This window comes from Atractosteus spatula, chromosome 1 (genome assembly GCF_055471065.1).
Source record: "Atractosteus spatula isolate fAtrSpa1 chromosome 1, fAtrSpa1.hap1, whole genome shotgun sequence".
In the NCBI taxonomy this organism is placed as follows: Eukaryota; Metazoa; Chordata; class Actinopteri; order Semionotiformes; family Lepisosteidae; genus Atractosteus; species Atractosteus spatula.
This window is the reverse complement of record NC_142706.1, coordinates 56,128,009-56,155,984: the sequence shown is the minus strand read 5'-3', so window position 1 is coordinate 56,155,984 and position 27,976 is coordinate 56,128,009. Positions and strand designations below refer to the sequence as shown.

The 27,976-nt window shown below is 36.1% G+C and overlaps 1 protein-coding gene across 3 annotated transcripts in view; it reads right to left on the bottom strand.

Moving 5' to 3' along the window:
* The window catches only part of fnip2 (folliculin interacting protein 2), a 38,266-nt gene extending 10,733 nt beyond the window's left edge, over nucleotides 1-27,533 (bottom strand). Inside the window, exons 1-11 of one of the 3 annotated variants that reach the window (XM_088911639.1) lie at nucleotides 27,348-27,495; nucleotides 15,495-15,618; nucleotides 10,345-10,482; nucleotides 9,185-9,285; nucleotides 9,034-9,105; nucleotides 8,447-8,547; nucleotides 8,257-8,346; nucleotides 5,750-5,821; nucleotides 5,250-5,385; nucleotides 4,247-4,448; nucleotides 3,137-3,225 (exon numbers count right to left, since the gene is read on the bottom strand). In XM_088911639.1, the coding sequence (XP_088767765.1) occupies nucleotides 3,137-3,225; nucleotides 4,247-4,448; nucleotides 5,250-5,385; nucleotides 5,750-5,821; nucleotides 8,257-8,346; nucleotides 8,447-8,547; nucleotides 9,034-9,105; nucleotides 9,185-9,285; nucleotides 10,345-10,482; nucleotides 15,495-15,618; nucleotides 27,348-27,433 (1,211 nt within the window). In that variant the 5' untranslated portion in view covers nucleotides 27,434-27,495. Of the gene's footprint in view, nucleotides 1-3,136; nucleotides 3,226-4,246; nucleotides 4,449-5,249; nucleotides 5,386-5,749; nucleotides 5,822-8,256; nucleotides 8,347-8,446; nucleotides 8,548-9,033; nucleotides 9,106-9,184; nucleotides 9,286-10,344; nucleotides 10,483-15,494; nucleotides 15,619-16,594; nucleotides 16,618-27,347 lie in introns of those variants that run through there. The other 2 variants (XM_088911620.1, XM_088911630.1) reach the window with 2 other exon arrangements.
* Between the last annotated feature and the right edge of the window lie 443 nt (nucleotides 27,534-27,976).

Here is a 27,976-nt window from a genome sequence, read left to right as displayed (position 1 = left end):
CATTTAGAAGCTTATGTGGCCCTTGAAAGTCAAACCACAGTTTGCCTTTAACATTCTTTTGTAAAAAAAACAACATTTATTTCTCATTTGAAAAAAAGTGACTAGCAACGCGAGTTTTACAGAAAAGAATCAACAATTTTGATATTGTAATAAGGAAATTGCCTGCATTCTTCTTTTAAATTTAAGTACTACATTCCTGCAGTATTCATTATTTAGTCTTTGTGCCGAGGAACAGACATCTCATTTGGTTTTTAAACAGGTTTCTGTATTGGTGAAGGGTAAGGGTAATCTAAAGTGAAGCAAACTTACTTCACTTGTAACTTGTTTTGATTGAATTCGACATTCACTACAGCCTATTAAGTCCATAAGCAAGTTCACTTGTTAATGAAACTTACTCAAGGGAATTCACTTATCAGTTTCTGACTACAGAATTCTAAACTTAGGCATCTTCTCAGGAGCCTGTGAATTCAATGACTGCAAAGGCACAGAGGTTATCAGATCTGAATTTCATAACCACATTACTGCGAAGAAGCCAATGTACTTCCAGGCTGCCAATGATTTGTCTTGCCAAACTTTCAAACGGGATTATTCTAAATCTACAGTAAATAAACCCTAGCTTACCTAAAATACAAATCTTGTTACTAAAGCTTTGTAGTACTAAGTATGCTTTTTAACACATTAAAAGCAAACCGGGCTTTCATGGAATATTAAGGGCTTCGAGTTATTTTTGGAGTTGCATTCCCAAGACATAGTTCACATTCATTTGGTCTTTATTATTCCAAAACGTTTTTAGTACTTCCCAGAATTACCACCTAGGTAGGCTCATCTCATCTGATCTCAGATAAGTTGGAAAATCCATGTCCTGACCAGATCACAATCCCTGATATATGTCAGGGTTAGGGACCAGAAAGTAGTGCCTTCTAGCGAAACAATGTAAAATGGGGAATTTTCCTCCATAAGAACAATGTAAATCCCTTAAGAATTAATGGAATAGAATCGGCTTGGGATAAAAAAAAAGATTGAGTGTGTGTTTCATTTGTAGCTAAACTACTGTACAGAGGGTCCCATTATGAATCCACATTACATTCCCAAATAATGCAACTCATAATGAAATGAGTTTGAAAGAGGTATTAATATCCATAAAGAATAATGTAGTTAGCTTGAGATATATCCCCAACATACAGTTCAGACATGGGTATATACATTTAATGTACCTATAATCCAGAAAAAAATAAATAGAAATAGATGGCATTACCAAGTCATTTTGAATTGTGGTCTCAACCAAACCAACAAAGTAATTTGTTGCTTCAAGGCAGATTCTTTCCCAACACTATTCATGCATTTAAAGTTAGTGATCACACCTTGATCCAGTGACTAGATCAGTAATGTACAGCGTTGTGGTAAGAATTCAACTTTAATGTAGGGGCATAATGGTTCTTAATATAAGTGAAAATGTACTAGCAATATCTACAAGGAGAATTTTTAATATTAGATTTTGCTCTTCACAATATTTTTCCATTTCTGGAACAAAATAATCCACAAACCACCTATGTTGCTGGCTTTTGGTGACTTGAAAAAGGAGATAAGCAAGAAGATTATTTACATCAAGGTCCTCAATTCATCAACAACGTATAGCAGGGAGACATAATGGAAACTGCCTGTACCTCTGAAGAAAATCCAGCTACTACAAGTGCTGTTGGAGGGCCAATTGGTGGTGCTGTTTCTTCTTGGCCCCAGTTTTCAAGCCAGTACTAGAACAAGGGACACTGCAGCAGCTGAGGTCCTGACTACTTGGTCATTGAAAATCCTAAGGCATTATTAAGAACAGGGCTCTTAGCCCCAGCAAAAGGGCTGTTAGCCAGGATCTTAGGCTCCCTAATAATAGGATTGTTAGCTCTATTCCCTGCGTTTCCACAATTTGGCCTCCATAAATTTCCCTTAATTTAATTTAAAAAACTTCTCACTTGTTGCACAGTTTCCGTGTTGTGAAGGATAAATGCTGTGCAGGTAACTGCTGCACTTGAAAGGTGGATGAAGTAAGTCTCCTCTCCTTTTAAAATAAAGTGTTAAATGCTTTGGAATGAAAAGTGGTATATACAGTAGGGTCTCTCAACATCTGCAGATTAACATTTGCCAATTTACTTATTCTCTATTCGGTCTGGCTGACAGGATCATGGATGAAAGAAGAGCAGAGAGGCATAACAACTCCAGCTTGGTTTAAACTGCAATTTTCAAATGAGTGGCCAACAGACTAGGATCATGAGAGGAATGTAGCTGGGGAGCGAGCCTTTCCCTGCCCCCTGCCCAAGTACCCACTACTCAACATCTGCATCCCAGCTTGGTCTTGTTTTTATATTGTAACTAACTCCTCTGAAATTTCTTTTGATCAGGGCATGGTTCACATTAACAGCTTTTTCTTGAGAAGAGCAAACTGTCAGTAACCAACCTTTGTGTGCCTTTTTTATAAATCTCATCTCATTGATTGGAACACCTGACTCCAATTACCTTTTGGAGAAGTCATTAGCCTAGAGGTTCACATACTTTTTCCAACCTAGACTGAATACTTAAACAATGTGTTCAGTACAATTGTTTGTACATTATTATTTTATGCAGATTGTTTGTCTATTATTGTGACTTAGTTGAAGATCAGACCACATTTTTATGAGTAATTAATGCAGAAATCCAGGTAATTCCAAAGGGTTCACAAACTTTTTCTAGCAACTCTATACATCATATTTATCATACATATGGTTGTCTTTTAACGATAAATGTTACTGTATACATATAGATACATATACTGTAGGATGTCCAATTCTAGTACATTATGCAAGGGTATAAGGATGGACTTGGTTATATGCGAATTTAGGTTTTCGCCACAGCTCTCTGCACAGAACACTCGTGAATGTCTAGACTGTACTGTAAATACAAAGAGTTAAGTTATTTAAACTTGTTAATTGCAACAGAACAAAATTTTCAGGTTAACAGTTGGCTAAAAGTAAAAACTTAGCTGGTGGGGTAGTGTGCACCTTTATAAAGAACTAATAAAGCACATGTACTTATTTTAAATTTACAGGGCAACGCAAATACAGCATTTTTGAATAGCATAACTGAAAGGAGACAACCCCTTGTCACTCACCTGAATTCCCCAAGCGCATCCATAACACGACATAAGTATATTTGTACCCGTTGGCTGGATTCTGCAATCTTCCTACATGAAATCATAGCCTAAAATAGGATAGGTTTGAAATCAATTGTCTGATACAAATAAAAAACAACTCTTTAACAGTTACATTTTGAAAAGCCAGCAAAATGGGGTACTGGAGATTTAAAAAAATTTTTTACCACCAACCTTGACCATGTTACATCATGTTATTCATTTAAAACTTAATTTAACCGCTCTTCCAGGGGTTAGTCATAAGACATACGTTTACTGTTGCAGCTCAGAAATGAGACAGGAAGTGCAAATTTCCAAAGAGCTTCAGTACATCGATCCTACTTATCCAAACATACACGAGCAAGAGAATTCCATCATGCACATCTTATGTTTAGCACACAAATGTAATGCACATTTTTGATGGAGATATAGCTGTTACAAAAATGTGCCAAAACTCCTTAAACCATCTAAAGCTGGTCTTAAATTAAGCACATCCAAATTAATTAAAAAATATATACAGGCTTAAGAGAAGCTACTATTACAGAGCACTATGGAATTGGAGCATAACATTTGCTTATTTTCTTTGCTTACCCCTAGAACAGAAGATGAGAAGTCCTTCATGCCACACATTCACTTTAATATTTTACACAATTAGACTGAGATAGTTTAATTCTAGCAGCACAGATTAGTGCTTTTGTAGTACATCAATTTAAAAAGCCTATATTTAAGCATTTTGTATTAAAATGTGTTGTGATGAAAATGTAGGGTTTTCAATGTCAAATGTAGTGTTCTACATTTTTACATCTTCCACCATAGCTATACATATCTTCTTTTCAGAACCCAATGACCGTGAATAATGAAACCAACCGATGGTAAAATAACTTTAAAATTCTTTTCACATACCAAAAAGCTTCCACAATTGCCAACTCATGGAAAATGCTATTAAAACAAACCACACACAGAACGCACATCTTTTGACTTGAGTTCTAACTGACTGCCATAGTTGACCGATTCATTTAGCACATTAGTTTAAAATGACTTTTGCTACTGTTCAACTAGCTGTACTTCAGTCTCAGACTTTTAAATGCCTACCTTCTCAATGGCAGTCTTCAATTTGTTCATGTGGGATTCGAAGAGTGGGAAATGTGAAAAAAAGAAATCCTGGAAACTCCTGTTTTCACTGTCCTTCTCAGGAAGAGAGAAAATAATACTGACAGCAATTTTCTTTCTTCTGATCATTGCTGGGTTGGAGCCACAGGTTTCATCTGACAGACTGAAGGTCTCTTCGTTGCACCTGCAGAGCAAAAGTGGTCACTTTTACCTCACAGGAGGCAGAAGGCCTGTCCTGACTTTACAGCACAAAATTTGAAACGGTTTGTGACACTTCCCAAATATTACACTACGATACTGCACCTCTCCTATATACTACTACTCTTCCTAAATCCCATCAATACCTGTGAAACAACAGGAGTACGCCTTTTGAGGCTTTAACAGGACAAGAACTTCACTATTACAAAACACAGACCTTAGAAAAATCTTACTAAAAGACTAAGAAGTACAAGTGACAAACTGCAAATGCAAGCCTGATTTTCAGCATTCAGAAGTACAAGATAAGATCACTTTATTAGCCCTATACAATTTCTTGCATTAGGAATGCATCTTTACGCATACCCTAGCTTGCTCTCCATGAGATACACAGATACCGAGAGAGAAGCCTGGGGTCAGAGCACAGGGTCAGCCATTGTACAGCTCCCCTGGAGCAGTTGGGGTTAAGGGCCTTGCTCAGGAGCCCAACGGAGTAGGATTCCTCTGCTGGCTGTGGGATTTGAACCGCCAACGTTCCAGCCACAGGGGCAGATCCTTAGCCACAGAGCCACCACTCTGCCCTATGTCTGGATAGCATAATTCCATACATCGAGATTTAGAGTACAATTCAACTCCATCAAATGTGAGTTACCACTGAATCTTTAAGTGGTCATTTTTTTTAATAAAACATATTTCATGGTTTAAAGACTTTAAAATAAATATATTTTAATCACTTACTCTCCTGGTCAGAAGAAGCCCTGGTCTATTTTGGAACTGAAACTGTACTCACCATCTGGGCATGGGGCCATTCTCCAGGCTGGTGGTCTGACTACGCAGCCAGCGGCGCTGGTAACTGCTGGCACAGCTACTGGAGAAGGAGTTGCTAGGAGATGGGAGAGGGGTTACAAGCAGGCTGCTCAGGGAAGCTGTTTTTAAGGAGACATTAAAATAGAATGTAAATGATTTTGTTTAAAAGTGGCTGAATCTACCATCAGTACAGTCATGTAAGCAACAGAACTTTCCTTTTCTTCCTAAGAGAAGACTGGCAGTTGTATGTTCTTCCATTTTAAGGTAAACGGAAAGTGTTTACAGAAGAATATAATTTAGCTCCATTTGATCTGAGCAAGGCTGATAATACATGAATAAAAGATAAACACAACATATAAAAAAACTCAACATTAGGATTTTACTTTGTGAAAGTAAAATATGATACTTTATGTCATCCATCAAAATCTTATGATATAACTGCACAGAACATCCTACATTGTTTTTAGTGAAAACTGTAATCACCTGATCGAGCAATGCCACTGTCTCGGTCTTCATTGTGTCCTCTGCTGGGCATGTCCACAGGAGTGCTGTGAGCTGTGATAGAGTTCAGGTGAAATTCAAGGTACTGATCTTGGATGTTTAACAAATAGACACAGGATTTCAAAGCCAGACTTTGGATTTTTTAGAAATTCCTTAACAAGGTTATATTCTATAAATAAGTGAAATAAAGAAAAAAACAAACGCACACATTAATAACTGATTAAGAAACACTTTAATACAGCACATCTGTATCATTAAAAAAAAACATTCAGTCTGATTCTTGATGTCAAATATTCTGAAATGACGACTCCAGATTTGTCAATGAATGCAATCGATAATATACTATTATCCTCTTTTTCTTATCAGTGTTTCCATATAGGTAAACTTCTTGGGGCTTGGACATTTTGGTTAATTGAATCACAGTGTGCTAAGAAGTAGTAAAGTAACTTTCATCTTGTCTTGAGTCAGGTGGGCTGTGCATCAAGTTATATAGCTCACAGCTTTAAGGTAACAATAAAAAAATTATAACAAGGGTATATATAAAATATAATGATCTTAATATGCAAGTATGGTATATGCAGAGTTGTTAAGTGCCTTGGGGCAACCTTGTTGTGAAAGGCGCTATATAAAAATAAATTGATTTGAGTATAGAATGGTATGTGTAACAGTGTAAAATATGCTTAAACATCCATTTCAAGTTCTGATAGCTGAATTTGAGATCCTGTATCTGCTTAGACAATGAAACCTTTACACAAACTCCGTTCAACTATTTAAGCTCTGAAACAAGTATTAATATGGTTGCAAATATAAGAATTGGTGCCCTGCACCTAAAACAAAAATTCAGTTGTATATTAAACTGTGCAATAAACAGTCCTTTATGATAAACCTGTATTTAATGTGATCAGTGAAGAACATCTTCTCATTTACAATGACAACTTGGGATTACCCATTTATATAGCATTTAACAATATAAGCAACATACAACAGCCAAACTTACAACCTCTTAGTAACAAGACCAGAGGCATAAATGCTACCCCACTCTACTGCCAAAATGTACTTTTAAACTTTAAACACTGCAAGTGGCATTTAAGATGTCTCAGTAAATTAACTTAAGATACAGGCAGGGTGCAAAAACTATATTTGCAAACATATGTTCACTTATAATGCACTACACATTTCTACTAGATTGCATTACATACTGTACAAACTGAAAGAAAAAAGGGCCTGCAATATGAAATTTAAATCCACAAAACAGTAGACCTTTAAAGATTTTAACGATCACAGTGAAATACTAAACAACCCAATTTTCACACACAATACACCACAATCAAATAATGTGCTTGATTCATTGTTAAGCTTGCAGCCCATCAACCATGCATCTGTCAAAGTGAAAATGCAACCACGTACTGCAATCGGTGAATTAAAAATAAAATCACATACACAGAGGTCCCACTCTAGTGTTCTATAACAAAAGGGATAATGAGAGGAAACAATGCAATAGTTTTAGTTATTCCATACATAAGAAAATAAGTGGAAATTAGCTTATGTCCAAGACCCCTTTCCTTTGGAAGATGACATGAAACTAATGGTAAAATGTGAAAAATTACAAAACCCTCAACTTCAACTTTTAGACTGATTTATAAAAAGCATGCTGAATTGTACTGTTATGTTGCAGGTTTATTGCCTTTTATCAGTTTTTCCACATAAATTGCGTGATGTTTCTCTCATCTCCTCCACAACACTGGTATCAGTAAGAAGTGAAACATTACTACTGCTTTTGATATTAATTTATAAAATTATAAATATATTATTGAATCTTAATTTGTTTGCAAAGGGTCAAGGTAGCATATCATTCCACACTATTTTTCTCTAAAATATCAAGACACGGGAGCTTGCAGAATGAATGAGTCCACAGTGAAAGAAAGAGGAAAGAAAGTGAGAAGGGGAAAAGCCATATCTGAAGAGCACAACAGCAACACTATAGCAAACAAATCAGAGGGCATACATGCAGAGCAATACATGCTCCTAATTCCCTAAACCTCAAAAAGGGTTTTCCCTTTTCTTCTGCCAGACACTTGCTAATACTTTGCAATTGTTCCTACAAAACGTTAGTTGTTTTTTTTTCCCCAAAGATTATATTGCCAAACATCTCACAAGAAGTTACAAAATACAAAACACCTGGCACACCCCAAAAATAACATTAAAAATGTAGTTACGATAGCCTAATATTTGTACTTAATCTAGTAACAATAACTACAGCAGTAAAGACAGGACTTGAGCTCAGGTCTTTTATTATAGCTTGGCTCTAATTACATTACACCTAACAAACATATATACATATGATTTGGTATTTACTGTACATTAAATGCATATTGCTCTGCTGCCTGCAGTCCTCCGATTCTATAGGTGGCTAAAGACATTCATGCTATCAATCGAGAGAAGCTGTACATGTTGTGTGGGTCACACTGGGCTCAGCATTCCACACAAACCTGCAAAGAAAGAGGCGCTCCGAATGAGACGGAACGGAGCTGCATCGGGGGTGCTGGACAGCAGCCGGCTGCTGTAAAGCTGCAAAAGTCCTGAAAGAGGCACAGCGCAGTGACCATCAAGAACATACAACCAGGCCCGGGAATGATTTAGAAAAAAATAGGAAAAAGTTGTAAGAATTTCTTTTTTTACCTATGCTGCCTCCATTTCTGTAGCCTCCAAAACTGCTTTGATTTGGACATGACTTGCCTACCATCGATTCCTGGTGGATGTACTCAAAGCTGTCTTGCAACCTAAAGGACCAAGGATTCATTAATACAAGCACTTCACTAAATCTCAATTTCTTCTACAACAGCATCACGACACGGACACAGAGAGACTTAAGAATTTATACTGTATATGAACAGACACGCCGCAATGCAAAGTAGTAAATGTCACACTGCAAAGGTGTAAGAAAGTGCATGATTGTAGCAGACATGCCAAAAAAATACAACTTCAGAGCGGGGTTAAAAAACTTAAAAATTAATATAAAATAATGTATTGCTAAACTACTGTGAAAGGAAAACATCTCTCTCACAAAAGAAACAGCTTATGAATCATTTCCTCCCCCCCCCCCCATTGTTAAACTAAAATCGGAACTACTGTGATGGAACAAATTTAACAAAAGTATCTCAGGATCTGAACATACAAAAGTCCTTGGAACAGTACCAGATTGGGCTTAGAGAGCAACACAAAAACTTCATACTAACTATTCAACAGCATAAAAATTCAACTCTTACATGTTCGTGCTTCCAGCAGAACTGCCAACTCGAGCTGAAAACACTTTGCTTATCATCAGCTGTGGGGGAGAACTTAAAAAGAAAAAAAAAACTGTAAGAAAGGAAAAAAGTTAACACACAACATTTGAATATAAAGGTACAGCCTACTTACCGTATGTAATGGATTTTTAAAGTAGAACCTTTGTAACTCATAGCAACTGACCCAAACATCATTTCACCAAGCATGTTGACATCGGAAGCAGGTCTTGTATACTACAACATAAATAAGACATGAACAACAATGATAAAGATTTATAAATTCAAACAAAAAAAAGTCACTTTTTTCCCCAGAATCAGAATTGAAGATTTAAGATCTTCTTAATATTTCATGAATAAGATTGGGAGATGCAGATTTATGCATAATTTGTATTCAAAGGCACCTTTCTGAAAGACATCTAACATTACCTTCCAGGACATATACTGGTTCCATCAGCACTTTCATCTGGTTCACTATACCCACAAGGCATCAACACGAGTCCATCTTAAATATCTAACGTGGCCTATCTAAAATATGTGCCATTAATAAAACTGCTTGTTAAAATCTGGAAACATAAGAAAGGTGAGGAAATAAGGCCATTTGACCCATCTTGCCTGTTAACTTAATAATAGCTAATGGATCCGAGGGTCTCATTCAGCTGTTTTGTGAAAAAATAGGGACCCGTTTTGACAACATGGCTGGGTAGCATGTTCCATATTCTCAGAAACCTTTGTGTATAGAGTGCTTTCTCTTCTCAGTTTTAAATGGAATTCCTTTTCGCTTGTCTCTAAAGAATTTAATTGGGTTGACTGTCAGTGCCTTTGGTGTGCATATTGAGGCAGTGTGAACAAATAAGCTTACATAATTATAGGATTACATAAAATATGGCTTACATAACTGTTTTACAGATCAACTTTCAATTGTCTTTGTGGATGATACAGTGCAAAGAATTTCAACATCCAGACAATCAGGAGTCCTGATGGGTATGTCATGAGCATTAGCAATTGTAAGCTCCACTTTTGTTTTCAACTGTTACAACTTTTATTGTTAATATACTTTTGATTTAGCAAGAAAACACCCAACCTGGTAGGCTGTATGAAGCAGATTGTAAGTTACATTAATAAGAATCTTCAAAAACCATGTAATAAAAAAGCCAATCCATAACAGAGCAAGGCAGAGATCTGGTATTATACATTTATATTTATCAATAGCATTTTGTCCTATAAATCCATGTGAACTATAAAATTTTAAACAGCCATACAGAACCTAATAAAAGCAGGCAAGCCAGCTCTTACCTGGTACCTAGGCAACGCTTCTTTTTCACCTTGCATTCCAAGCGACGAAGTGTTCCGAGAGTTGATCGTATAGGCTCCACTTCTGCTAGTTTGGCAGCACTTGGAGAATGGTTTTGCGTGAATATCATCTCCATTTTTCTAAAAAAAGAACAAAAATCTTTGAATAATGGTCACTCTCTGCATACAGTCTTTTTCATCATTCTTCTAGGCAATATCAGCACTATAGTTTCTTAAATAAGTTATAACTTAAGTAACTTTGGTTTTGACTGCAAAGTACAAGCAACATGAAATAATTCTTAATTTAGTTAATAAAATGGACAGCATCTAAGAAAAGAGATCTAAATCTAATAAATATCCAAGTAAATATCCCGATGACCTAAATCAATGGTTCACCTGCAGGTACACCTGCTTCTACTGCTTTTTTTTAAAACTGAAATCTTAATTATCAGTGCAACTTCATGGCTGTAATTGATGTACATGCTGGCAAAGACTTTTTCTGCACTTAGTCCATGGGTTCACAAATTATCTAGTTAAAGTGCATTATTTCAAACAACTTCAGCACACAGAACTTTGTACAGTCTGTTCAGCTTGCTAATTTGCAACTCAATTTCTCACTAAATACCTTTTCTTAAGTGGTTAACTGCCAGTGAACAGACACAAGGAGGAATAACACTATTATTTGTAGCTCTGATAGCTGCCATGGCGAGTCAGTATTTTTCCTTCTGCTTACGTCCAGACGGTTAAATTTCAGCTATCATACCCAAACTAGGGTGAGTCCTGAACCTCACTAACATGGAATTCAAACCAATTACACATCTCATTTACTTTAAGAGATGAAAGCAAATTAAAAAGTTAAAAAAGGCTTTAAATAGAAAATGTAAATAAATTAGCCTGTGAATGACAACTTGACAAAAGCAAAAACCAGAAGAGACAAGCGTTTCCAAAGACCAGGACTGAGAACCACCATACTAGGATGTTTCTGGAAACCTGAGTGCTAAAAGAAGCCTAAACAAGCCAAATCAATTACTGTCATATTTATCAAGGGTAATTAAAAAAACAGCAGGTACAGGGGTACTCTAAGTCTAGGATTGACAACTGCTGACCTAACAGAACAGGTCTGTATACAACTAACGTCTGTTGGACGATTAGTATTTTAAGGGCTTCCTCCCCCATGTTATCTGTATATACTGTAGCTAAATCCAGAAGAAATGTAAAATGCATTGATGTTCGATGGTTATTAAAAATATTCACGGGAAATATACATAGACAACTCTATACATTTCTGATAAACAAGGGAAAAGCAATGTTTGTAAAAAATAAGAACAATGAAGAAATACCCTATTAAGGGTTTCAACTGCACTAAAACCAGTGTAGTGCAACATAATACCTCTCTCGGTTTATCTCCAAGGTCTACCTGTCTCTCCCAACACTGGTTTCTTAGCAATGTGTTTATACCAATGTTATCTAAAAATGTCAGCTGTGACTATCTTAAGTGCATAATAAATGTCATAACAATTACAGTCATGTGCTTTTGTCAAGTTATTGACCAGAAGGCAGTCACCATAAAGTACGTGAACCGTTCCAGCAAACCAAGTTATTGACTTCATTGTTTCTATGTCAGCCAGTAGGTGAAACAGACATCTGGGGGAAATAAAAACACTCCATTGCTTATTTAAAACAGAAAAAAACAGACTATTTAAATATAAAGTTCAGCATTTTCACAGAGCGTAAAATTCTGAGCAAAGATTATGCTTCTCAAAAACACAACAGGAATCTACAATAAAGGGTATTCTCTGACATCCCAGTTTTCCACAGATGTGCACAGCCCTGGCAAAGTAATGCTGGATTCAAAGCAGTAATCTCAAAGCAAAGGATTCAAATTGCATTCCAGGTAGAGTTCGGGTCCAAGGAAACCAACTGAAATTGTGGGAGCTATGCAAACTGGTGGACACATTTGTTGCAATAGTTCTGTCAATGAGTGTAAGACATTCTGCTCAGTTACTGGATGGCTCATAGAAAGTATATTGTAGATCTCCAGCTTACAATGTACACCACCTGTACTTTAAGGATCCAGTTTATGCTGAATATGCCTATAATTATGGCATACAAAAAACAGGTCACTACTTTATAGTAGTATACTATATATAATTGTGGGGTTTTGATGAATCTATCATGCATTTCATATTTACACTGAGAAGGAAGTTAAGATGTAGTTTGTAGCTCTCAAAAATACAATTAAGAGTAATAGGTTAATCTTTTTAGTAAACCTACTCTAGCAAAATGTACATATTTTTGTACACATCTAACAGAAAGAAATATGCAATAAAAAAATTCTGTAATCCACAAAACGCATCAATGAACTCTACACGCCCGTCATTTGTGGTACGTACAACACGGTACATATAGGTACAGGACAAAAACAATGGAAACACCTGGGTAATGTAATAATAATAATAATAATAATAATAATAATGTTGCTTTATTAGCCCTATACAATTTCTTGCATTAGGAATTCGTCTTTTCGCATACCCCAGCTTGCTCTCCATGAGACACAGACAGGGAGAGAAGCTTGGGTAAATGGGGACACTAAGTGTATTGAAAAGAAAAGGGCTTCCACACAAGTGTGGCTCATGTTAATTAAGCAAATTATGTCCCAGAATACTTAGGGTGGTATTTTAAAATGCTGTACAGGCCCAGATGCCTATAATTATGGCTAGCATGCCTATAAGAGAAGACTTGTGCGAGTTAAAAAGAGGGGGTGAATTTGGGGACAAGTTTGGCAATGACAAATTCATCAATCTAAAGAACTGTACAGTTTTCAATCAACAAAGGGTTCTTGTTGCTATGATGTTGTAGGGGCAAACTTTCCTGACATGGTTTTCCTTAGAAGGCAAGGTCAATTTTAATTGCTAATTAATGGTACTGATCATCTTCAGCCAGTTTTACAGCATTTCTTTTCTGCAAGGACGGAGGGAGGTTTTCCAGGGTAACAATACCCCATCCACAGAGCATGTATAGTCATGCCATGAGCATACAGCTGATATTATTCATACAGTGCCTTGCAAAAGTATTCACCCTTCTTATGGTGTCCCATTTTGTGAAAATATAAAATAATCTGAACATTTGCATTGATTAAACTTCATATTTTAGTCAAAACCTGAAAGTTCAAACTGAAGTATTCTATGGGTAAGATATAGTGATTTTCCTTAACTAAAGAGAAATATTAAAAGTATTATGATTGATATTTTGATTGGTACATATATAAGAGAATTCAGTCAGTGAGTGAGTTCAATACTTGGTTGAATCATCTTTGACAGCATTTACAGCTGCAAGTCTTTTTGCGTAAATCTCCATGAACTCAGCACACCAGCTTGATACACTTCTTTGCCCATTCTTGGCAAATTTGCTCAGGCTCACTCAAGTTGCTTGGAAATTGCTTCTTGACCGCCAATTTCAAGTCATTCCAGGGATTCCAAGTTTGACATTTGACAGCGCCACTCAATGACGTTCACTTTTTTATTCTTAAGTCAATCTTGTGTACCTCTTACCTTGTGCATTAGATCACCACTCTGTTGACTGTATGGATGGTGTTGAATGAATGATTCACTACTCATCTAATTATTATTCCAGTTCTGTCTTGTTTAACCACAAAATCAAAGTCATATCTGCAGTAACACTTACGTACTCAGTGGAAAACACCACGTGTGATTTGAGATTTTTTTTTAGTTCCACACAAGCCTCCTTTGAGGAATGACTGTGACATTTTTCTCCTATGAACATTTTATCCCATCGCAGACATTGATCATTTCCTTCTCAGTCACCAGATATGAATTCTCACCAAATGAGAATTTATAGGATATTCTGGAATAATGCACATTTTTCACCTCCATCAACCAGGTGCTAGTTAATTGACTCTTCTTAAAAGAATGGCTCTACATCCCTCCTTCGGAATTCCTGGAGCTGTTAGATTCTATGCTATGATGAATAAGGCAGTACTGATCGCACATGATGGCTCAAAGTCATCTAATTGACTTTACACAGGGGCTTACATTTTTTTTTGTCAACTACCAGTGAGTTAAAGCAATACCTAGACAACTCAAACACACTGGTTGTTAATGTTCAGACCTATTATTCAAGTTAGCAGCTGATCAGTCAGACCTGTCATGAGATCCTAACCAGCCTGGATTATAAAGCATGTGATATTCTACAATTCAATGGGATAGACTGCTTTACATGACTACTTCATTAAACTGTTTTTATCACAACACAAATAAATACTTTTGCCACTTAATACGGCATTATGAATAACACCATTTAGAGTCACAAGCTTTTGATTAAACCACGGTTCAGAGGACAAGCACTGAGACAAACCACAGTTTAAAAAACTGTAGGTGTGTCAATATATATACACATTAATCTGTTTGGATATACATGTAAAATAATTAAATTGTAAAATGTTAAGAGTTTTATTAACAGAAGTGACAACAAAAAAACATCCAAAGTTATATTCAAGGAGTTTTCTCAGTTGACAAGAAAAAACACGCATCAAACAAAGTACACAGTATGTTTCATCATAAAAATAAGGAAGCAATTCAGATCCTTTATAAACACAAGGCATCAGTACACAATATTAAACAAAATATGCATGCAATAAGAATAATTTTCAATCTTACTGCTGTTGCTTCACAATTTCAAATATCCCCTTACTGTACTGCTGAAAAATCATTTACATTTCATTTGCATAATGTCATTTTTATCAGATTTTAAGAAATCTTGCAAGAGAGAAATTACTTATGCTAGTACTAAGTAGCTCTATCTTATATTAATTTAATGAATACAAAAAGAAGCATTTGTGTATTTTAAGTTTAAGAAAATTACTTAAACTTTTTAAAGAGTACTTAAATTTAGGAACCACCCAATTATGATCCACCAGGAGAACAAAACAGGTGAGATTATAGACAACCAAATAAGAAATGCATTCCCTTATCATCCCAGTGTCATAAAATTTAAAAGATGCCACAAAACAGTTGAGATTCCTGCATTTGCCAAGAGAAACAGTATCTTCCAGTTGCAAAAACAAGCACTTTTTCCTGAAAAATACATGACTCACTTTCTAAAGGGGTATCAAATGTGAGAAAGTAGTCAGTTACCTGAGCTGATACATCAATCTTGTGGATTGCTTTCGAGTCAAACAGCACCTGCCTGCCCCTTCGCTCACAGTCCTGAAAAACTATCAGCCGAATCTGGTTCAGGTCCAGTTCAGAAGACACCCAACTGTGTGGAAAAAATACACAACCATTTCAAAATTTAAACCTAACAAGAACACATAAAAAATTACAAAACAAATGAAAAACGATACAGTTCATAAGTATTTTTTGTTTGGCATTTAACACCCAAAAATCAATCTGCCCTGTTTTTTCCCCCATTTTCCTCACACTTCTATTTGCAAATGTAGACTATTAAAAATAAAAAAAACAATTAAGTTTTTGTTAAAGTAAGGAAACACTGGCTGGAAACTGTCTTTTGCAAAAAAATATACATCTCACTTAATCATACAAATGGTGCTTGCCACTTTTGTTAAAAGCATCTAAACATTTTTGAATCTCCTTAATTAGTCGCTTAAAACTGTAAAGGGAACAACAGGCCATTTAAAAGTCTGAAAAATTAAAAAAAGACATCTAGGCATTTTAACATTTCATTTTTTATAAGCTGTATCAGAAAACAATGAAAAACTATTTGAAATCTAAATACATTAAAAGTAAAAGCAGTAGTGCTGAGAAGACCAATGGCTACAAACTCCTTTATAAAACAGTATTGTGCTGGATTATCTATGGGTTTAGAGACCAAATTATGTAGGCTAAAGCATAGAAGAATATGAACAAATTACAGAGTACAATTTCTCATTGAATAAACAGAAAAACAGTGAAATGAAACCACGTGAATCTGTACTAAAATGAACACAAACTGAATACTAATATCATAGGATACCTAATAATTTATAATATAACCACCAATCAACTGTTCTGTCACTCATACATAGGAAAAACATGGTATGCTCTGAAACAGAAGACCCACGAAAATGGTCTTTTGTATCCTTGAATCATTCCTAAACAAATCTCAGAAACGCCATTTCAGATGATGCATTTACAGACTGCACCTACTATGAGGAGATGTTTTAAAATGTATTTCTATATGATGTTCACCTGTGTATTTGACCATGTTTTGCTGGACTTTATTTTTTGTACAGTACCTGTGCTCCATCCTGTTGCAGAAGTCCCTCCCCTCACTGAGCAAATTTCCCGGCAATCTGCCCTTGATTTCTGTGCTGCAGCTATTATTATCCTAGTTTGGAGTCCATCCTAAGGCACAAGACTGTCAGATGACCTGGTGGAGCCAGCTACAGCTGATCTCACTACACCTCTGCGCTGAACTGTGTGGCGCAGCATGTAGAAGGCAGACCTACAGTACTACATCTATGGTATCGTGCAAGAGGCAGTTCAACCTCACTGCAAGCAAGGCTGGCACGGTTGTAAAGTACACTGCTATTCCAGTGAGGCGGACAGGCCACTTGCCGTGCATTTCTCCCCAGTCCAGTGCAGTGTGAAAAGGCAGGCTTTGAAATGCAACAAATCCCTTAGTAGGAGCAATTTCTTGATCCAGCTGAAGGCTTTCACCAGAAAGAAATCTAATATGCCTGAGAAAACGCATGTCTTCTTCACATACCATCTGTCCTCTGCTATAAATGCAGCCTATCTGAGACACTTCTACCCAGCTGCATGTTACTAGTAACAAGAAACAATGCCACTGGGAACACAGCGATGGCTTTCTGAAATCCTTACAACCCTCCCTTTATATTCCTGACATCAAGAGTCTGCTAGCTGGCAAGCTGCCTCTGCCCGTGCCCATGAGCTGGTAGTACATGCCTCCAGGGAATCAAAGGGGCTGCTCATTGTGAGAGCTATCAGCTCATCCCAAAACCACTGAACCACTTTCTCACAAATGTTTCTCCACAAACAATGCATGGGGGGGGATTAAAACCATATAGAAACGGTAATTATACTTGGACCTGAGGTGTCAGAAACTGAAATGGTCCTTCATTTTATGAATGCTTGACCGTTAAATTTAACTACATGTTTAATCAAGATGAAACCAAGATAAAAAAAAAAAATCAACCGAACACAAGAAATATGTATACCTTTTATAATTAGTCACACACTTCTAACTGATTAACCACAGTACATTACAATGAGAATTTTTGACCAGACAAGTTCCAAAACCAACTAACATGAAACAAGTGTAAGAAATGACCAAAAACCCAATGACATAAAGCAGATTTCTGTCTATAGGCATCCCTACAATATTAATTTCATGACTGCAGCTGGTGTATCAACCTAGACAGCAATCCTATGAACACTTGCAAAGGGGGATTTTTTATGGTTTTTCTTAACGGAGCACATATAAAGAAGAAGTCATACAATTTCATCTGACAGATACGTTTTAATTCTGGTTGCACAAAGGCATGTAGAACCATTAATACCAACAATAGTAGCTGACTTGTTCTTGTCGATGGTAATCTCAGCACACAAGATTATACAGAACACATTTTGAGACTTGTGTAAACCCTGCTGTTAGAACACCACCACAATCATTTTAATGACTAAAAAATTAAGATTTTTATCTTTCAACAATAACACTCATTTTCAATCCACAGACTCAAGTCTTATGTTTGTAGCATATTATTAATACCGTTAGCAGGTTACTATGTCTGTTATATCAAATGTTCACTTATGGGATGAGCTCAGCAGATTCAATTTCTTTGATACAATACCAAGTATGACATAGTATGGTGATGCAATGTCTCACTTGCTGGTCTTCCTGCAGGCTCATCCTGACATGACAAGATTCCAACAGGACAACATGCTACTCATTTAACTCAGATTTTCTTGCAAAATGGCAATGCGACAGTTTTGTCAGTTTGAGCACGATTCAACATTTTTGGGGCTGAGCTGGGACCCAGGCTCAGAAACACAGACTCTGCAACATGGTAGAAAGGACTGCCTCCAATAGTTGCAATTGAAGTTATTCTTTAGATTAATTGGAAAATGAACACCTTATGTAAAGTAAACCTCTTTGAAAAAAAATGAAATCTGTCTGCCAGAAGGAATAAGATTATGAGCTACATATGAAAACAATGTCTGGGGTATTTTTTTTTTTAATTTAGTTGTCAATCTTCTCCCTTACTTGCCTCAAGATTTTACAATGATGACAGAGTGACCAAGTTCTCTGCCACAATTACTGATTGACTTCAGCATTTGGAAAACAATTCTAGCAATGTAACAAACGTGTTATCATTAAATATATATGGGTATTGAAGATTAATATTATAAAAACTATGCTATTGTATGGCAGTTTACACGGTTTAAAAAAAAACTATACAAGTGGTCAAAATAAGCAATAGCTCCACCAGATAATGTCACTTTGTATGAAATGCTATCAATGTAATTGGAGTTAAAAGAAAATAAGCAACATGATAAAGTTTTAGAAGTGGTCATGTGCTTCCAAATAGATTCAGGTATCATGGGAAATAACCTAATTTCTATGTACCAGAGCTATCAGAAAAGTGGAATTATGAAAATAAAGAAATTCTCACCTACATTAATAGGTCAAATTACTAGATTTTTTTCCCCCCATGGGAGTACAGGTATAAAAGAGAATCACATGCTGGGGAGAAAGGATAGAAACGATTTTCCTAAATCCTATATGCTAGATGTGATTTGGGCATGCTACCTTCCAATAAAATAAATTGGAATCTCAGTAAATTCCTTTGTATAAACAGGTCTCCTGGTTGTCACTGTAAATTTAAGTTTTTCTAAACTAGTGACTCACCTTGTCTTACCTACTGTAGTTAATATATCCAAGTCAAGTAGTAAGTCACTACTTCTGATTAATAAGCAGATAGAGGTTCAAAAGAAATTTTAATGTCTAACTACCCATACTAGACAGTACTCTGATGTATTAAATTTGGTGTTCTTTGGGTTAAATATACTGTAAACCATGGTTTTATCTCCTGTGCAATACTATATCAGCTTTATAGTATTTCAACATGAGAAATAATTTTTCATTTCTGCATTGAGGAATACAGCTTCAGCGTGCTGTACATAAAAGTTTTGACTGATGTGCTGCTGACACGTGCATCATTGGCCATGTGACTATGACCTGGGTCACTGCTCATGTGACAATTTTTCTCCCCAATTCCTCCTAATTTCAGTCTCTGTGATTCATGCCCTTATGCTGCCTTCTTGGGAGTGAGGAGTCAAATGGGACTATTTGCTCTTCACTTCCCTGATATTAACATAAAAAAAAGACATCAAGGCAACTGGATCCATTCTGTTCTACTTCTGCAAATTCAAACAATTAAAAAAAGTGAGACACTCAATCTGGTTACTAAGTACCATGCAGTATCAGCAGTTTATTATTTTGGAGGTGTGCAAAAGAAGCAGGTACCAAGTACTGGAAAATTTCAATTGTAACTTCAATATTTTATCAGTGTTTTAATACGTTAGAAGTACAAAAGTTGCTAATAAGATAACGCCCCCCTAAAGAAAAAGCAAAAATGACAAATTTTAGTCCTTTCTTAAGTTAACCTGCATTCTTTTTATATAGACTCTTTCTTTGAGTTACCAAAGTTACACTTTAATGTATGATGCGATCATCTCTACAAACATCTAACAATATAATCTACCTAGTCGATTGTAAACAAGCAAAGAATATATTATAATTAGTAAACTATTATTAGCATTTAAAAAAAACAATCACAATTGCCCATGTCATGTAAATTCCAGATATTTTTCTAGATAACTGTAGAAATGTTTGCAGAATTGTAAAGAATTATACCTGATGTCATAAAATCCCACCAGTGGCACTGCAGTAAAAAATCTTTTCCTATTCCCCCTTATCTTCATGGTAACAAAATATTGTGGTCCGTTCAGAAGATGCGTAATCAGCTTTCAAAACAAGTAAGCTTCTCCTTGAGAAAAATGCCTGGCTGCATACAGGGTATTCCCAAACTTTTTTTCTTTTGATTAATTCATCATTATTAAATCAGCCTATTCACACAGAACGCACCCACGTTTTGTGCTTTTCCATCTGTCAATTCTTTCTTCTCAACAGAATTTTGCTGCTTTCGTAAACATTGCTTAATTTGGCACTACTACCATACTGTCAGGTGCTTGTTTATGACAAGCATGCCAAGATATGCTACACTGAAGTGAGAAAGATAACAATTGGCAGTCTGCTGTAGAACGGACTGTATTTACAAGACACTAGCAAAGCTGAACCACTATACTCTTTGTTACTTCTTATTCAAGTATTGTTCAGATTCATCTAACAGGATTTATCGATACAGAGAGTTCACAGGAGGTCTGCTTTGTTTTTGTAGCAAGAACATTTTTTATGACTGTGGACAGGAAAGCAAAGTTATTTAAACACTGACTAGGCACAAAGCCTCACATTAACAGTTGTCATGTGAGCGGACTGTCATATGACAGCTCTTAGGAACTTGCTCAGCAGCATTCACATCATGCAACTTAATACAGTAACAATCCCATACAACAGCACCAGCATTTTTTTGGCATTGAATCTGATTCAATTCAACCAAGTGCAGGTTTCAACACTTGTTAAAACTGAAATTACCTTTGCCCTCCACTACAGAAGAAGGCACATGATTTCCTTCTTGTCAGAACTGGCAAATAAACCAGGACCAGACAGGCCAAGAAGGATTATTTTGGTTTATGGCTAATTTTTTAATTAAAAAATGAACAGAGCTCATCAAAGCAAAAAACTTTCTAAACCCAGATTAAAAAAACAATTTTAGCTTTACACATTTTACTGGAACAATTTGAGTAAACACCTTACTCAAGAGTACAACAGCAGTGCTCAATCTGAGATCTTAATCCAAAACCTTCCAGTTTAGTGCCCTCACCACACCTCCAACGCGCATCATAAAAACACAACAGAAACCTTCAGCAGCATCATGAGTAAGTTAAACAGCCATGTAAGATAACAAGAATAGAAATGTTACTTTTATATAGTTCAAGACTACATACTAGTAGTGTCAAACAACTGTATACTGTTATCAAATACAAGTATTAATACATTTTAAGGATAGAACAGCTATAATAGTTAATAGAATATTGTAACTACTCTATTTACAATCATTTGTTCAGGATATACCCTATATTTACTGTTCCAACAACATATTTATAGGACTAAGTTATAAGTAAGACAAAAACCCAAGATCATATACAATGACTATTATAGTGAAAATAAATTACACATTTATATTCATAAGTAGCCTAAAAATTAAGAAATCCTGACATGTTTTGGGAAGAATGGCAATTGCGTCAATAAAAATATATTTATGTTTGAAACACTTTTTAAATTAGATAAAGGATTCCAAGCAACCTCCCAACCACCACAACAAAGAAGAATCACAATGCAGTGAGTCAGGTTTTTCAAGAAGGACACATGCTTGACTTTCACAATGTTGCCTTCAAAAGCATGTGACAAGATCGCAGCTACAATGCATCACAAGATCAAATATGCATGGAAACCAGACAAACATTCCCAAGTTCAATGACAGTAATCCCACTGAGGTGATTGCACATGCTTTGTAAATCTTTTATTTAACTTACAGCATGCAAATAATGACAACCTTGTTTCAAACATGCTTTATAAGGCATAATTCACAGATTCTGCACTTTGGGTTAATTTCTTGCTACTTATTTCCTCATATAATTGTTTCTGGTTGCTATGCAATAGACATGCCACAGACAGTAACAACTACTGTACCTTTCTAAAAAACACTTGGACAGGTGTTCTGGGTTGACGCACAGCTCATGAATAACAATTCCATCACAGAAAGACAGAAAGAGAGGAGGTAGCCTGCATATGTTTTAAGTTAAAAACAAGAAATGTTTGTCTTTGAATAAAACATGGATTATATTACCACTTTAATTTCTTTTCCAACTGCTTTATCCAATACAGGGTCACGGAGCCACAGCCTATCCAGGCAAGCAACAGGCACAAGGCTAGGTACACCCAGTCCATCACAGAGCAGACACACGGACATACACTTACTCCATGGTCAATTTTCCCAGAAGCAAATTAACCTACCAGTATGTGTCTGGCCCAGGGAAGGAAATGGGAGCACTTAGAGGAAACCCATGTGAACACAGGGAGAACATACAGTACAAACTCCATGCAGATAGCACTTCAGTTCAGAATTGAACCCAGGGCCACAGGACTGAGGCAGCAATGCTAACCACTGTGCCAGACAGTGATAACACATCTATGTCTTGTACCATGTTTAGCTTCAAAAGTAACCAAATTTATTTTCCAGTGGAGAATAAAACACGAGCTGTTATTTTTTAGTCATGTTTACTGACGTTTATCCAAAACAAAATAAGGAGAGAAGCAGCAGTGCAACATTTTGAAGTCTTCCTATACTGTCACTAAGGGTACAACCTCCTTTACAATTTACTTTTTCATTCTGTCATGTCTCTGATTCCATTAACTGCACTCAGCATATGATGGCAGTGGTACTTTAGATACTGCACAGGCTGCCATGCACAGAGTTTCAGGAAAGAAAGCTGATATGATCATCAAAATGTTAAAGTTAAGAAATATCGTTATCCCTCCTATGCCAAGCTAACCTAAGAACAGAAAAAGTAGTGTTACATAAGGATCAGATTTTCCCCAAGGACCTAAAAATGCATAGAGAGCAGATCCTCATACTCCCTTCTGAGAAAAGTACATGAACTAAAACAAGCCAGTACCCTGAAGGTTTTTAGTATGACTAAATACAAACCCATGCTGCTTTGTAGACAATTTCATTTAAGAGCTAAAATAAATCACTTCACTATTGCAACAATTACAAATACAAAAAAAAAACCTTTTCCAAGTTAAAAAAAAATCTGGCTACAGTTTACATAGAAATGGTCATATTTATTAGTTGATGTTTTTTCTAAATTAAACATAAGCATTATATAGATTTTCCACAATGCTTATGCATACCATTTATATTTAAAATCATATGAAGCATAATATTTATATTAAATAGAACTATATCATCAGTATTCGATATATTGCTGAAAATCACTGATATTTATTGACCACAATTTATTGCACTAATATTTACCATTACTACAGTATATATAAAACATAATATTACAGTTTCATACTGTAACCTAAATATTTGCACATACAAGATATATACAATACTGAATCATGGCTTATAGTCTTCATCTCCAATATGAAAACACAGCACAATAATGTTTATCATTCACAGTAAAGTATGAATTACCAGATAAAACAAGAAATAGGAATTTGTTCATCACCCAACATTCAAGAATAGGGTTATGCTTTTAAATGACTTTCATAAGACTTTAAGAGGAATGATTCAAAACAAATTCACATGACCAAAGGTGTTGCAAATTTGTGATTAAGCAACTCCCATTTTTTCCACCATTGACTCACAGCAAATAAACAGTTATCTAAATGCAATAATGTTTTACACACTGAATGGACGCTACTTTCAGAGAAACAAGTAAAAAGACAAACTAGAAAAATAATTTCAATACAGATCTAGTTTAAAAGATCAGTTTTATTTAGAGTCATACGAGGTAGCTTGAAGAAATTTCACAGACATGCAGTTTGAATGGTTAAGCTTTCGTGTTTGCTGTATTTTCACCTTTCATTCAGCTAATCCATGGCAGCACAGGCTAAATTGCAAGTAAGGTAACTCAGACTCAGTCATAACATGTATATTCATGTAAGAAACCTCCCATGTAAAAGCAAAGTTATGCCTCAATTAGTGATGCTGTGACATCATCATTTGGTGGCTAATGCAGTACTCCGTTTAAGTTATTTATATAAAATAAAATTATATCCAACTATAACATTAAAAATAATATTCATTGACCTTGAAAAGCCGAATAGTTTAAAGGTGATGATGCCTTACATTAGAGTATTCAGTGAGGTTCCCATTTATAGCTCTCAGTTTCGAATCATGGTGGAATTACAGGAAAACCAAAAATCACAAGGGAGATTTTTAGTCATAGATTCAAAAAATGATTTGAAAACATGGCTCAAATAAGATTTATATCTGCTTTGGGAAGAAAAAAAGTGAAATTTTCATACAAGTGCCAGAGTGCATAAATCTATATAGTGTGTAGAGTAACTAATGTAAAAAAACAACAGTTTCTTTATTCTCAAGATATAAACAAAACAGGATCATAACAAAATTTAAATGAGAAGAACCATGTCAGATCTTTATTTGGTTGCTAGTAGCTAAGCAATCCAATTATTTTACTCGGCTGTTTCTCGAAAGAAGCCAGGGATTCAAATTCAACAACAAGGCAGGGGAGTCTGTTCCAGTCTCCTACAGCCCTTTGTGTAAAAATGTCTTTTTTTCTGTTTTAAATGCATTTAGTGTCCCATCCTGTTTGTGTTTCACCATCACTAAGGAGGCCAATTATGTCTACTTTGTCCTTTTTAGAATTTTGAATACATGAATTAGATCTCCTCAGACATCTCTGTTCTCTAAACAGAAAAGATTCAGTTCTCCAAGTCCGTCATTTTAGGGCATTCCTTTAAGAGCAGGAATGTTTCTGGTTCCTTTTCATCGGACTGAGAGCAGTAAAATCTTTATTACATGATGACAAAAATTGTACATATTTTGTTTCTATTCGTGCATTGTGTAATTTTAATAACATCCCTTGATTTTAATTTGACATGTTTATCTATATAGCCTAATATTCTGCATGCCTTTCCCCCCCATATTGTCTAAAATAGTGGCACGCGACTCCAGGTCTGCATCTGCAGGTTTTTCACCTCTGCTCTTAATAGCCTAATGGGTTAATGATTAGCTTAATTAGACAAGTTTAACAAACTGGTAATAGATTTTCAGCTGTTGATTGAAAGAGAGCCTAGAAGTGTCTCTCATAAGTAGCTTCTCCAACTTCAGAGCCTCCCTACCATACACGCATAGCTTTGTTTCTTCTGCCTGCACTACCTGCATGTAACACTCTGTACTTGTTTGTATTAAATGTCATCTGCCAGGTGGTTGCCAAGTCTTGAATTTTACAATGCTGAATGTCTTTCATAAGTCCTATAGTGTTTCCTTATCCTTCTTTTTGGCATCATCTTGCTTGAATTGTTTACCAACTATAATTCTTTCTAGATACCAGTGCTGATATCAGTTTAGAAGAGCAGTGGTCCTGCAGTGTCCTACCTATGATATTCAAATCGCAGTGAAAAAATGAGAGGAGTATTTACTCTTTTCTGTAGTGTCTTTGATCATCTGTTACAAACTGAAACATGTGACAGTCCAAATGTATCCTTTGTCCATCTATCCATTTTCTAACCACCCCTGCAACTGTGAATTGGATGGAGTCTTTCCCAGAAAGCAACAGGCGTAAGGCAAGACACACCCTGGATGGGACACCAGTCCATCATACAGCAAATAAAGACGTACACTTTCACAACAGCACCGGTTACCTAGAACCCGGTTAACCTACCAGCATGTCCTGAGACAATGGGATGAAAGGAGAGCACCTAGTGAAAACCCAAATGGACTTGGGGAAAACATACAAAGTCAGGTAGCACCCCAAGTCCAGAGCTAGTGTTTTTATTTTAATCCGTCTATACAATTTTAAAATTCTTTAAAAGGTCTTTTAACATTAAAGCTTTTTTCTGGGTTCTATCTTGTACAGCCCAGCATTGCTGTTTCCCAGTGACTGTTCTGATCTACACACTTGGCTCCTTCCCAGCTAGAATGGCAAAGAGCGGTATACCTGAGAACTTGTATTAGTGCATGTATTTCACTTGCAGATCCCCATGTCCCACTTGCTCTGTGATTACACTACATATTAACTTAAATAGCCACATGCTACAACATACATGAATTGTCTACGTCACAGGTCCATTATCAAGGTAGTTCTCCATTCCCCCCCTCATGTTAAGAGCACTTTCAGACAATACACCCTGGGATTGTGTATAAATAGGACTTTATAGTACATCCCAATCAGCAGTTACAATTTTAAAATCACTTCAGTGGATAGGAAACTTTTCACTCTGCAAGTTATTAAAAGCTTAGAAAATTAATCACTGAGGAAATAATTAAAACAAACTATATTTTGCTACTACAAGGTTGCATTGTTGTCATGAGTTAGTTGGCCATTAAACCACAGAATATTTTCAGATGTCCCTTCAGTCATCAAACTAATTTGGGGAAGCTGGTTTTCACCTTATGAAGTAAAATGATCACTTTTTAATTTATTATAATAACAGAATTCAGTCTTCATAGCGTCTAACTTCCTGCGATTATTTTCTAAGAAAAGTAAAACAAGAAACGCCAGCCGACGCAATAGAATAGTCCAGAGTAACGAAGTACATAGGCCCTGAGCCTCTTCTAGAATGTGGAGTGCCCGTTTGAAATAGATAAATTACAAAAACCCTAATTTAATCATTTCTACTTAAAAACGTCCTGGGTGGAACTTTCACGAAATATCACACCAGTGGTACTACACCACCTAGCTACAGACAACATAATCACAAGCTTGCACTAATCGTCTTTATTGCAAATGTATTTTAGCTATCTATTTCTAGATTATTTTCTAATAACACGCACGTTAAACAACAGCCTACACATTTGAATTGGCAACAAGTAGTCTTAATCGAAAACGAAATCCCATTTAAGCCTTTACACATTACGTCAGTTGTACACAGACTGTGAGCCTTCGCTCACAAGGTTTAAATCAATATACCAAAACAAATTCCCTTTTAAATGCAGAGCGCACAAATTCAGCGATGCCCGCTCCATGTCATTTTGCACCACTGCGTGTTTCATTCATTGTTAAGCAATTTGAAGAATATTGTCTACGCACAATCAGTACAACAACATATATTTTTGGCGTTTTGAAAACAATTGACTTCAAACTCACCAAAGCTCGGGTCCTTTATAGCCTTTCGATGAAGAAGCCGCGTTGGCTCTTTTGTTAAAAAGCTTCTGAAGCAGCGTAGGAGCCATAGCATACCGCTTTAAAGGTACCGAGCTCGTCTGCTTTGGTTTTGGTGCGTGGCCATGGTAAAGAGTTGAAATAGAGTAACTCCATGGATCGGTATCGGAGTCATATGACAATGTGAGCGTTCAAAGGCAGGAGTGCAGCCTCAGCCACACACAGGAATTAGGCACAGGTCGCTCCCCATTGGCTGCTACAAGATCACACACACATACGGCAAACCTGTCAGCCATTGGACTCTTAGTTCAGCAAATGCCACTGGCGTGTGTTAAACAGGAGCACTCTTAAGCCATTGCAATTAAAATGATCAGACCACGTGTGCTTAATATTGACGAAGTTTGTTACTTTTTCCATACTAAGGCCCTTTTAATTTCATATTAACTGAAGTACTTGTTTAATGTCTGGCATTCCTTGAAATCCCACATTGCCCCCTTTTTCCCAATTTCTCAGTACTGCATATTTGGTCCAAATACAACATGAAATGTAAAATACTTCAGATATCTACTGTATCTACTAAAAAACTCATGATTTGTCGTATAACACAATGACTG